Here is a 13,950-nt window from a genome sequence, read left to right as displayed (position 1 = left end):
GAGGCAGCCTGTCTTAATAGAGAGCGCCGCCATTTTCTCTGGCAGTTCTATCTAAACTGCTGCACCCGTTCTGTAAATTTCGATGGTGGTACTTTCTTGACCTTACCGGAATGTATCAACAGAAGCTTTTTCAAACAACAATCAGGATTCATATTCATTTCCTTTTTCAAATGGTCCTTAAATGGTCTGACTGAAATATGAGGAATTTCCATTATCTAACCAAGCCACAGAAATAACAACCAAATTCAAGCATACCTAAGCCATGGTAGCAACATACTACCTATGACTGCCCCCCGATGGACAGGAATTGTTAAGAGACCATCGGTGTAAGACATCCTCATTTCTAATATAATGAGGTATGTAAACAGTTGGTGACTTAGAATAAAAAAAATATAGTATTAAAGAAAAGTCACAGTGGAGTATAATAAAAAAAATTCAGCTGCAATTAAGGACATATGTGTGTGTACAAACATACATTATTCTAGAAAATAAAATTCTAACAGACAAGTCATTTATATAATCCCTAGATTTTTGTTAGGTAAATTTACCTGCATTTATTAGGATATTTAGGCAGTTTAGCTATGTCCTGTTGAAAAACTTTTCCATCAAAAGTTGAATAATTATGGTCCTAACAAACTCTGTGTTAAACAATTCTAATTTATTATTTTATGTGCTTGTATATATATGGGTAAAGATAACCAGTCAAATTGATTGGAAAGTATTAAAAAGTTTTCATGATATTCCATGTGACCTAATATTTTTCTTTAATCATTAAAATGTGCTTTCTCAAATTTCAAAATTAACAAATGTTATGAATAATAAATAAATTAATAAATAATAACCCAGCAACTGAATATTTCTTAATGTCCTCTCTACCTCAGGTCCCATAAGTAGTGTTTTGGTGAATAAATACGGTAGCCGGCCAGTGGTGATGGTAGGAGGTTTGTTATGCTGTTTGGGAATGGTCACAGCCTCTTTTAGTACCAGCGTAATAGAGCTTTACATCACCATGGGATTCATTTGTGGTAAGTCAAGTTTTGTTTTCATCTTATTTTCTTCTTAACAGTCCCTGTTGTTTACAAAGCTCTGTCAGAAGCACGAGCAATAGAACATTCTTATTGTTTCCTTTGAATTTCTTTTTTATATCAGACGCTATCTTAAAGTAATGTCCTCTGGTACATCAAAATACTGGCTATAGGCTGGCCAATCAAATTTCAAGCAATGGAAACAGCAAGTTATCAGACATGTTATGTGTTATGATGTAAATGTCAAAAAGAAAACCTCTTTGGTTTGTTTTTACAGTTTCAACATTTAATATTCAGCCAGACTTGTGGACACAGACTTCCTGGCATATAAATAGCTTCATTAAAGAAAATATTTTCATTACTTATTACTATTAGTGTCTGACTTATCACTCATACTAGGTTAAAAATGGTGCCAAAAAGATATTTCCTGGATTCACTGATTAGCTTTAACAATAGAATTGTTGTTGCCTGTATTTTGATTAGTGGTAGAGCTCTGCATGGATATCCCTTCTTTTTCTTACTAAAGGATTCTGTTTAAAACCTCTGAAAGGCACATTTGCCACTAAAGACAAATATTTTAAAATGACATCCCGTCACTTGATTATAGTTGCTTCTCATGCATGTTGGTAGACGCTAGCTGACCTGCATATGTACATTTGGAAAATACTATCTTTATTAGCCTCAGCAGTAAATTGCATTACACAAATCTACACTCAGAATTTTAAGAAAAATTAGACTTCAACATATAAAGAAATTGAATCATTTCCTTTTGCCCACAGATAAAAAGGTAAATGTATTTCTCTTTTTATGACTTTAGATCAGGCTAACCTTGCATTAATGTATTATTTGATTAAAAAATTAGATGTATTAAAGCCTACAGTAATAGTGATGTTAAAGTCTTTCTCTTTACAACCTATGGACAACTCTCTTCTTTTTTGATATGGTAAAACACCTTTGACATTTTTTAAAATATTTATTTATTTATTTGGCTGTGTCAGATCTTAGTTGCGGTATGCAGGATCTTTCATTGTGGTGCACGAGCTCTTCATTATGGCGCGTGGGCTTCTCTCTAGTTGTGTCATGCGGGCTCTACAGCACACGGGCTCAGTAGTTGTGGCCTGCGGGCTTAGTTGCCCTGTGGCATGTGGGATCTTAGTTCCCCGACCAGGGATCAAACCCGCATCCCCTGCGTTGGAAGGCGGATTCTTAACCACTGGATCACCAGGGAAGTCCCTCCTTTGACATTTTAAATGAGAATCTTCTTATATCTAAGAACTGTCATGGTGGAGTGAATGCCCTTTCCTTTGTGCAGAAATACTACATACAGGTGACCTTGAACAACATGGGTTTGAACTGCAGGGGTCCACGGTACTACACGATCCATGGATCCATGTTTGGTTGAATCCTGAGGAGAGATGGCTATAAATGATACATAGATTTTTAGCTATGCAGAGAGTGGGCCCTCCTAAACCCCACACTGTTCAAGGGTCAGCCATATGTCACTTGGCCATAGAATTCAGGCTGGGCCCACAAGTAGATGTATTAGGGAAAAGATGGTTTTGATGTTACTGTGTCACAAATAACAATAGCATTTTATGTTATTCTAGCTTCAGTTCCCTTCCTTTGGGCCTTAACGGCTTTGGTGCTTCTAGTCAGCCATTAAATATACCTATAAGGGATTTATCTTAAGTCATTATCAGCCAAAACTTATTGGTATCTGAAATCAGACAGGTCTAGCTTTTAAACCTGACTCCGCACACATGAGCCGTGTGATCATGGATAAATAAACCCCCTTATGCCTCAGTCTCCCTGTCTTTAAAATGGGAAAATAATACCTCTTTCCTTTGGGAGTTGTTGTCATGATTAATGTAAAAAATGAATATATGGTACTTTACAGAGAGTACCCAGCATTTTGTCACTTTTAAATAAATATTAGCATATAATAATAATCACATCATCATTATATAACATCTTAAAGTTCTAAACCTTACTCGATTTTAGCAAAATCCTTTTTTGTTATTGACGGAATTGGAACTCAAGACTAAGTATTTACCCAGTAGTACACGTAGGTAAGTAGTCGAGGCAGATTTAGATCTTTTTTTTTTTGCAGTAGGCGGGCCTCTCACTGTTGTGGCCTCTCCCGTTGCGGAGCACAGGCTCCGGACGCGCAGGCTCAGCGGCCATAGCTCACGGGCCCAGCCGCTCCGCGGCATGTGGGATCTTCCCGGACCGGGACACGAACCCGCGTCCCCTGCATCGGCAGGCGGACTCTCAACCACTGCGCCACCAGGGATGCCCAGATTTAGATCTTTTGATTTCAAATCTCCTGTTCCTTCTACCATATGCCAGACAGGAAATAGATGACCACAATCTCCTAAGGAGAACTGGCATTAACATCTGAAAGCAAAATTCCCGGTGACAGAATGGGGGCACAGGCAGGGAGGATGGCTTAAGGTAAAGAAATTTGAACTTGGAAACTCAATTCCTGGGTTTTAATTTGTGTTCTTCCACTTACAAGCTGCTGCCCATAGTTTTATTATTTAAATGTTGGATCTAATTACACTCATTCTGCATACATCACAAGTATGGCTGAGGTAGAATCAGAGAGCACACTGCCCTGTCACTCTCCAAAGCATGTTCTTGGTTCCTTCTTGTCAGTTTTTAGAAACCCTATTACAAATATTTAATACAACTATTTGTATTAATTTGTATTAGAGGTGTGCAGTAAGTACTTGTACTCAGAACTCAGTGTTCCAGAATCTTAATACTTAACCAATTTGCAATACTGTCTCAATTTACATAAACTGGTAAATGCAGAAGAATTCCTACTTCTATAGATCCTAAAATAATGCAGAATAATGCCCAGGCTAAAGGGGAAAGAGAGGTATCAACAGTTTGTATAAATCAATTGTATTTACTTTTTAAACAAACATTTGTTTCTGTTGCCAAATAGTACCTTGGAGAGCTATAAGAAGTAATTCATTTCTCAAAGGCAATACTCAACACTGTCAAGGTGTCCCTAGAAACAGTAGAAACTTTTGACTCATATAAACAATCAGCTTTAATCCCTGAAATGAGAATATGTTTCAAGCAAAACAAAAGTTACTTAGTTTTTAGTTAATACGCATGTACCTCTGTAGTCATGAAATGTGGAATGTGAGGGATAAAGAGCATGAAATCGATGGCATGAATTGATTACTCTTTTTTATTATTTGCATAGCTTTGAAAGAAATATCTCTGGGAGACCTAAGATTATTTATAAATGACAACTTTTTTAGTCTGTTCACTCTATTCCACTCTGAAAGAAAGTATTCACATTTTAAATGCACTCTTGCCCACAAGGAAGATATTTATTCTCTATATGTGTATATAAATATAGAGAGAGGTTAATTTGTTTGTGGAATTAAGTGATTGTAACTAAGAACGAATGAATTCTGTCCCGGTTTCAACCTATTCTATGATTATTGCAACAGAAGTAGAAGTTCTTGGTTTTATTTTTGTGTTTTAAAAAGAAAGGAATATGAACCTGTCATGCCTCTCAGGTGTCCAGTTATGAGAACCTTTTTGTTTACGTGCCATCCTATTGATAATACATAATTATTAAAAATTACTACGTGCTGTTGCATTTTTAGTTCTGCCATTTTCACTTGAATGTACATTTTGAGGAGTAATTTCTTTTGAGTGGCATAATGTGTTTGTGTTTTTCTTCCTTTTGTTTTTTTTAGGTTTAGGTCTAGCCTTCAACCTGCAACCCGCCTTAACAATCCTTGGCAAGTACTTCTATAAGAAACGGCCTATGGCGAGTGGCCTCGCAATGGCAGGAAGTCCTGTTTTCCTAAGTACACTGGCTCCTTTCAATCAGTACCTCTTTAATACTTATGGCTGGAAAGGAAGCTTCTTGATTTTGGGAGGTTTACTGTTGAACTCCTGTGTGGCTGGGTCCCTTATGAGACCTGTTGGACCCAAACTAACTACTAAGAAGTCTAAACAAAAGGCTGGTGAAAAAGTGACTGATCCAGGCATGAAGAAAAGACATAGGAAGAAATCAATATGCGCAAAAATTGATAAGTATTTAGATTTCTCTCTTTTTAAGCACAGGGGATTTCTGATATACTTATCTGGAAATGTCATTATGTTTCTGGGGTTCTTTGCCCCCATTATATTCTTGGCTCCATATGCTAAAGACAAAGGAATTGATGAATATTCTGCAGCTTTCTTGCTGTCTGTTATGGCTTTTGTTGATATGTTTGCCAGACCTACTGTAGGATTCATTGCAAACTCCAAATTAATCCGACCCCGAATCCAGTACTTCTTCAGTTTTGCGATTTTGTTCAATGGAGTGTGTCATCTCCTGTGCCCGTTGGCTGAGGACTACACAAGCCTGGTGGTGTATGCTGTATTTTTTGGCCTTGGATTTGGGAGCGTTAGCAGTATCCTCTTTGAAAGTCTCATGGACCTTGTTGGCGCTCAAAGATTTTCCAGTGCTGTGGGTCTCGTCACAGTTGTGGAGTGTTGCCCCGTCCTTCTTGGTCCTCCTCTTGCTGGTAAGAATATTTCTCATCAAGTAAAGCAAAAAGCATAAAATTAATATCCACTAACCAAGACTTTCTTTGTAGTGTAAAATGTGGTTTGTAATAATAGATACTAATTGCCTAAAAGACTGTGGTGTGTTAATTTTAGCCTTTACTATGTGTTTTTAAATTTCCTAATTAGTCTATTTTAGACAAAAATTTCATTCAGAGCCTGGAGTTATGAACTTAAGAATTTAAATTAGACTGATAATTAGCATAATTTTCAGGTTTTTACCTATATCAACTTGTTTTGTGTTTTTAAAAAATGTATCATAAAAATAAAATTCCACTTTATTTTATCATTGATAAACAGATTTCTCTTTTTTATTAAAATGAGTCAAAAATTTGAAGTAATGCTCTCAAAAGGTCAAGATCTGTTTTTTGTTTGTTTGTTTGTTTTTTGCGGTATGCGGGTCTCTCACTGTTGTGGCCTCTCCCGTTGCGGAGCACAGGCTCCGGATGCGCAGGCTCAGCGGCCATGGCTCACGGGCCCAGCCGCTCCGCGGCATGTGGGATCTTCCCAGACCGGGGCACGACCCCGTGTCCCCTGCATCAGCAGGCGGACTCTCAACCACTGCGCCACCAGAGAAGCCCCTGTTTTCTTATTGGTTATATTAATATAGAATTTGTTACATGCTTAAGGAAGGAATACTTTTATAATATCACTAATTGGAATATATGAATAGGAATGCAAGAATGAAGGGAAGTTCATTCAAAGTCATTTTCTTGATCAGATACTTATATTCCATATTTATAACAATTACCTTTAGATTTTAAGATCTAAAATACCGTCAGTGATGCCTATAAAAAATCTCTATGCTAAATTATGTAGTAAGGATACTGAGTAAAGACATATGTATAAATTCATTTTTGAAGTTAAGACTTTGTTTAGTGTTAGACTTAAATGTTATAAATATTAAATACTTTTTGTTGTCCAGTCTTTTTCAGTAATCACTGTATAGCATTGCTTTAGTTAATGCTAAATGTAGGTATTTACTTAGACCTCTTGGCCTGCCCCCTAATGGTCACAATAATTGCTGGGCTAAACATAAATTTTTTTCGTGTATTTAAAATCAGTGTTTAAAGTCTTCCTACATGACATCAAGGAATCATTTTGAAAGTGGGAAAATTCATGCTTAAATTGTTAATCTTAAGGCACCATTGACATGTACCTTTTGCTTTTTCATTTGGTCAGGAATGAGTGGTATAGTTGTTGACTTTTTCTGTCCACCAGGACTGTCCTCTGGTATCTAGTACAGATGCTTTGGATGGTATATCTCTCATTATAGATATGCCAGGGCACCAAAACAATTTTCAAAGTGAATGAAGCCAGTAGGTCTTATTCATTTTGGCCAATATATGCCTATCTTTTCATACAGAATTAGTTTTACCAAATGGGTTTTAGAAGTCTATTCATTACCAATAAAATTCTTAGTATCAACAGAGAAAAATCTATTTCACCAGCCGTGGTGGGATGAAAAAATATCAAGTCAGCTCAATAGGCATAGTGGATGGGTGCTATGGAAATGAATGAATCTGATTTGGCCATTTCTACCTGGGCTGAGACCTATTTTAATAATATTTACATCAATTTCAGTATCCTTGAGGGCTTATTTTGTTAATATTGCCAAACTATTGCACCAGTGGGATCAGTGGCAGTAATTGATTTGAGGCTCATTGTTGAAGCTTTCAGGCTATAGCCATAACAGAGTAGCCTTTTTTTTATCCTGTTTCTGCCTTCTGTTATCCCTGATATTCCTTGACTTTTAGACTGGCTTTTCCTCTATAGCATTCAGTCACTGCTAGCATGGCATCTGGCTTATAGTAGGCACTCAATACTTTCGAATGAATCGCTGTTGTTGCAGTTACTTCTTACACAGTTGCTTACACAGATGCTACTAGTCTTGTTAGTACAACAGTGAAAGGCAGGGAGAGCATGATTTTTATTTTTATTTTTTTCAACTCGAACTTCCACTGCTACATTCAAAAAGAGCTGAAACTTTAGTTCTGGAAATCATATCTGCTTTCTTGATGCTAAAAATTCCCAAAACATTTAGAAACTATGTTGATTTGGCAATACAAAGTGATGATATAATTCTGATGGGGCAAAAGACCTAATGTTTTTGTATTTAGATATGTAATAATCATTGTATGAATAGGAATATTTGACTAAAGTTAGAATGGAAAATTAAATTACACAATTTTTGTTCTGTTTTTTATGTATATATCGTACTTACTCAAATTAACTCCAATAAGTCCATTCTAACATTTACCTAATTAAAGCAGAAAACTTTGTTGAAGTAAATAATTTCACAAGTAGCTAAATTTAATAACAAGCCACTAACTAGATTCTTGTCAGAGTGATGGAAATTATTATTTTTTTAATTTAATTTTATTTATTTTTTTATACAGCAGGTTCTTATTAGTTATCAATTTTATACACATCAGTGTATACATGTTAAACCCAATCGCCCAATTCATCACACCACCATCCCCACTCCCCCACGGCTTTCCCCACTTCCTGTCCATACGTTTGTTCTCTACATCTGTGTCTCAACTTCTGCCCTGCAAACCGGTTCATCTGTACCATTTTTCTAGGATCCACATACATGCATTAACATACGATATTTGTTTTTCTCTATCTGACTTACTTCACTCTGTATGACAGTCTCTAGATCCATCCACGTCTCAACAAATGACCCAATTTTGTTCCTTTTTATGGCTGAGTAATATTCCATTGTATATATTACCACATCCTCTTTATCCATTCATCTGTCGATGGGCATTTAGGTTGCTTCCATGACCTGGCTATTATGAATAGTGCTGCAATGAACATTGCGGTGCATGTATCTTTTTGAATTATGGTTTTCTCTGGCTATATGCCCAGTAGTGGGATTGCTGGATCATATGGTTATTCTATTTTTAGTGTTTTAAGGAACCTCCATACTGTTCTCCATAGTGGCTGTATCAATTTACATTCCCACCAAAAGTGGAAGAGGGTTCCCTTTTCTCCACACCCGCTCCAGCATTTGTTGTTTGTAGATTTTCTGATGATGCCCATTCTAACTGGTGTGAGGTGATACCTCACTGTAGTTTTGATTTGCATTTCTCTAATAATTAGTGATGCTGAGCAGCTTTTCATGTGCTTCTTGGCCATCTGTATGTCTTCTTTGGAGAAATGTCTATTTAGGTTTTCTGCCCATTTTTGGACTGCGTTGTTTGTTTTTTTAATATTGAGCTGAATGAGCTGTTTGTATATTTTGGAGATTAATCCTTCGTCCATTGATTCATTTGTGAATATTTTCTCCCATTCTGAGGGATGTCTTTTCATCTTGTTTATGGTTTCCTTTGCTGTGCAAAAGCTTTGAAGTTTCATTAGGTCCCATTTGTTTATTTTTGTTTTTATTTCCATTAGTCTAGGAGGTGGATCAAAAAAGATCTTGCTGTGATTTATGTCAAAGGGTGTTCTTCCTATGTTTTCCTCTAAGAGTTTTATAGTGTTCAGTCTTACATTTAGGTCTCTAATCCATTTTGAGTTTATTTTTGTTTATGGTGTTAGGGAGTGTTATAATTTCATTCTTTTAAATGTAGCTGTCCAGTTTTCCCAGCACCACTTATTGAAGAGACTGTCTTTTCTCCATTGTGTATCCTTGCCTCCTTTGTCATAGATTAGTTGACCATAGGTGCATGGGTTTATCTCTGGGCTTTCTATCTTGTTCCATTGATCTATGTTTCTGTTTTAGTGCCAGTACCATGTTGTCTTGATTACTGTGGCTTTGTAGTATAGTCTGAAGTCAGGAAGTCTGATTCCTCAAGCCCCGTTTTTTTCCCTCAAGACTGCTTTGGCTATTCAGGGTATTTTGTGTCTCCACACAAATTTTAAGATTTTTTGTTCTACTTCCCTAAAAAATGCCATTGGTAATTTGATAAGGATTGCATTGAATCTGTAGATTGCTTTGGGTAGTATAGTCATTTTCACAATATTGATTATTCCGATCCAAGAACATGGTATATCTCTCCATCTGTTGGTATCATCTTTAATTTCTTTCATCAGTGTTTTATAGTTTTCTGCATACAGGTCTTTTGTCTCCCTAGGTAGGTTTATTCCTAGGTATTTTATTCTTTTTGTTGCAGTGGTAAATGGGAGTGTTTCCTTAATTTCTCTTTCAGGTTTTTCATCATTAGTGTATAGGAATGCAAGAGATTTCTGTGCATTAATTTTGTATCCTGCAACTTTACCAGATTCATTGATTAGCTCTAGTAGTTTTCTGGTGGCATCTTTAGGATTCTCTATGTATAGTATCATGTCATCTGCAAACAGTGACAGTTTTACTTCTTCTTTTCCAATTTGTATTCCTTTTATTTCTGTTTTTTCTCTGATTACCGTGGGTAGGACTTCCAAAACTATGTTGAATAGTAGTGGTAAGAGTGGACATCCTTGTCTTTTTCCTGATCTTAGTGGAAATGCTTTCAGTTTTTCACCATTGAGAATGATGTCTGCTGTGGGTTTGTCGTATATGGCCTTTATTATGTTGAGGTAGGTTCCCTCTATGCCCACTTTCTGGAGAGTTTTTATCATAAATGGGTGTTGAGTTTTGTCAAAAGCTTTTTCTGCATCTCTTGAGATGATCATATGGTTTTTATTCTTCAATTTGTTAATATGGTGTATCACATTGATTGATTTGAATATATTGAAGAATCCTTGCATCCCTGGGATAAATCCCACTTGATCATAGTGTATGATCCTTTTAATGTGCTGTTGGATCCTGTTTGCTAGTATTTTGTTGAGGATTTTTGCGTCTATATTCATCAGTGATATTGGTCTGTAATTTTCTGTTTTTGTAGTATCTCTGTCTGGTTTTGGTATCAGGGTGATGGCCTCATAGAATGAGTTTGGGAGTGTTTCTTCCTCTGCAATTTTTTGGAAGAGTTTGAGGAGGATGGGTGCTAGCTCTACTCTAAATGTTTGATAGAATTCACCTGGGAAGCCAGAATGATGGAAATTCTGACTAAACAAATAGGTGTATTTCAGAATCACCTGGAATATGCATATGATAAATAATATGGATTTGTGTATACTAAATTTTGCCAGAATTATTGTTAAGAATTAGATGCCTGCATAAGCAAGAGGCAAAACTAAGTACAAACAGTATAAACTGAAGCGTGTTTAAAAGTCAGTAAGCTTTGCAATTATATGGCAGCAGGCTTGGTTTTCAATGTTCTCAATATCAAATGGATATGGAATTTAAGGAAAAAAAAATGTCCTGAAGAACCTAGGGGTAAGGCAGGAATAAAGACGCAGACCTCCTAGAGAACGGACTTGAGGTTATGGGGAGGGGGAAGGGTGAGCTGTGACAGGGCGAGAGAGAGTCATGGACATATACACACTAACAAACGTAGTAAGGTAGATAGCTAGTTGGAAGCAGCCGCATGGCACAGGGATATTGGCTTGGTGCTTTGTGACAGCCTGGAGGGGTGGGATAGGGAGGGTGGGAGGGAGGGAGACGCAAGAGGGAAGAGATATGGGAACATATGTATATGTATAACTGATTCACTTTGTTATAAAGCAGAAACTAACACACCATTGTAAAGCAATTACACCCCAATAAAGATGTTAAAAAAAAAAAATCAAATGGAACAAAAACTTTCTTCCTGATTAGTTTGGCCTTAATAATTTAGATTCACAAAGTGGAAAACTGTGATTAGCCTAAAAAGTGACATGACACTTAACCAAGAGGTTTGGTGAAGCCATTTTACAGAGTAGTTAAGAATACAAGATGCAGACACACTGGTTAGAGCCCAGATCCTGCCACTCACTCACTGGCTGCGTAACCATGGTCAAATTACTGCGTAGTGATCTTGTAAGGATTAAATGCAAAATTACAAATAAAGCATTTAGCCTAGTGCTAGGCATAGAGAAAGCATTTAGTAAATATTACCCCCACTAGGAACCTTATAAAAGCCTCTGAATTTGTCCTAAAGAATGTAATTTTTCCTCTTTATCGAAAAGATAGTAAATGTGGAAAGGTTGAAGCAATCTCAATATGTATGCTATAAATCTATTCATATATATGTTTACATTTGTAAATACGTATATGTATTTCTACACATGTAGGTTTAAAAATGTATCTCACACATTTATGTATCTATGGATATATACACAAACACATACATACCTAGCTTATCTTGGTGGTACACTTTTATTGAGGGTAGTAATTTTCAATAAACTTAATATACTAGTAAGATAATGCAGAATGTGTCTGTAAATGCCTTTACTATGCATATGTGGAAGTCATCATCTAGAATATTTTTTTCTTTATTAAACTCTCATTTAGTATTAACTTAAATAAGAAATAGATATGCAGTGTGGAGAAGAATTTATTTGCAAATGTTAACATTTTATGGCTGATTTATTATGCTGTCTTAAAAGACATTCTTTGTCTCTTAGGTAAACTGGTGGATGAAACTGGACAATATAAATACATGTATGTGGCCTGTGGAGCTATTGTAGTCCTAGCCAGCGTGTGGCTGCTCATTGGCAATGCTATCAACTACAGACTGCTCGCAAAGGAAAAGCTGAAAGAGACAACGAAGAAAACACATACACCTGAGTCCCAAGAATCTGAATCCTTGAAGCCATCTAAAAGTCCTGATGTTAGTGTCAAAAGTCAAACGGCAAAAGGATCAGGGGTTAATCCCTCAGAAAGAGAAACTAATATCTAACAAGAATCACATCTCTCATTTCAGTGTTTATGACTTTCTTACGAGTATTTTTTTTCCAACATATTAGAAGGTTTTTAGTTGAAATGAGGAGTCATAAGTAAGTATGGAAAAGAGATTTTCCTTAATGGCAAAATTTTAAAAAGTTTGTTTTGTAAAATTTATTTGGGCAGTTAAAATTTGAGATTATGCATATAAAGAATTCATGCAATGGGCTTATGTCCATACATGACTCTGGCTGCGGTGGTTAAAATGATTTTAAAGTCTTCCAGTGACTTCCATCTTGGTTATAGAGATCTGAATCCCAAACCACTGGATTAACTAGTTAGAAGGAGTATGTTTAATCCTGTTAAGACTATCCTCTCCACATTTCATTTTTTATTTGATATTAAAGGGTGAAATGGAATTGAAGGAAATGAATTTTACCCGAACATACACACACTGACACTCACACACTACTTTACAGTGTGGATTTTAAAGATAAGAACATGGGTGAAAATGAGGGTGGCCTTAATTTGAAAATACAACTAACTGCTGCAAAAAAAAAGCATATGCATATATGAAATAAATTTGAAAAAAACTCCATTTTAAACTATTATTTCTGAGCATTGTCTGATTTGATTCATGCATGCATGTGATTTCTTTGAGGAGGACCACAAGTACCTGGTGCTAGTGAATAGAACCCTCAAATAATTTTCGGAATTTACTAATATGTAAATCAAATTAAAAGCCTAAATGACTCCTAGCAATGAGCTGTCTATTGATTTTAAAAGGATTTTAGTTAGTAATCCAGAAAGTAATCAGGGACTTCTTTTAACCAAACTCAATTCAGACTCACTGTTATACTGAGACATCGAAGTGGAATCAACCGGAATCCTGGTTGACAGGCTTACACATAGGCAAAATTTTAATTTTTCCCAACATACAGTGGTGATCAGAGGGTTACTGTTATCAGTAATCCATCTGAGTAAAGCTAAGAGTGGGAGGTGCTTATAGTGAGCCCTCCAAGCTCTCTCATTTCCCTCTCCTCCATGACAAGCAAAAGCAAAAAACAGAAATCCAAACAGGCTTTTTACTCAGCCACTGAAAATATCTCATATTATAGGAAAGGTAGCACTTGAAAATTCCACCCTCTACCGATAAGCTTTCCTGCTGCCTGCGAGCATAACTAAACCAGGAGACTTAAAAACGGCTTCTAGAACTGGAGGTTGTGTATGATTTGATATATACTTGGAAAGTGTAGATTTAGTTTATAACTTGAGAGAAAGAAGCCTGCAACATGCCAACCCAGGTTAATTTAGCAGTTTCTCATTTTCATAACTATATGAAAACATTTGGGACTGAATCACTCTTGAATACAGAGGCATATGATAGATCTGTGCATTCAGAACTATAAATACCATTTTGAGTAAGTACTTTCAAACAAGAAAGAATTTATACGTTAGATATAAAGTTATAAATACTCACCTTTATAAATCTGAAGTTTAAATTAAGGTCATGATTAATAAAAAGAATTTAGTTCTTGATTATTGAAGTAATGTCATTCTTAAGATGTCAAAAGGAATCTGCCGTTCTTCTTACTATTATTATTGCAATAGAGGCAGGTGCTATTCTTATTTCCTTTAGGATTGCGC

The 13,950-nt window shown here is 36.1% G+C and overlaps 1 protein-coding gene across 2 annotated transcripts in view; it reads left to right on the top strand.

The window, feature by feature from the left end:
* Window positions 1–13,056, top strand: part of SLC16A7 (solute carrier family 16 member 7) — a 159,565-nt gene extending 146,509 nt beyond the window's left edge. For both annotated transcript variants that reach the window (XM_060164716.1, XM_060164717.1), the window contains 3 exons: window positions 882–1,025; window positions 4,751–5,569; window positions 12,045–13,056. In XM_060164716.1, the coding sequence (XP_060020699.1) occupies window positions 882–1,025; window positions 4,751–5,569; window positions 12,045–12,319 (1,238 nt within the window). In that variant the 3' untranslated portion in view covers window positions 12,320–13,056. The remainder of the gene's footprint in view (window positions 1–881; window positions 1,026–4,750; window positions 5,570–12,044) is intronic.
* Window positions 13,057–13,950: the final 894 nt, after the last annotated feature.

Source organism: Lagenorhynchus albirostris, chromosome 11 (genome assembly GCF_949774975.1).
Source record: "Lagenorhynchus albirostris chromosome 11, mLagAlb1.1, whole genome shotgun sequence".
Lineage (NCBI taxonomy): Eukaryota > Metazoa > Chordata > Mammalia > Artiodactyla > Delphinidae > Lagenorhynchus > Lagenorhynchus albirostris.
The sequence above is the reverse complement of the archived record's forward strand: the minus strand, read 5'-3'. Positions and strand labels throughout refer to the sequence as shown.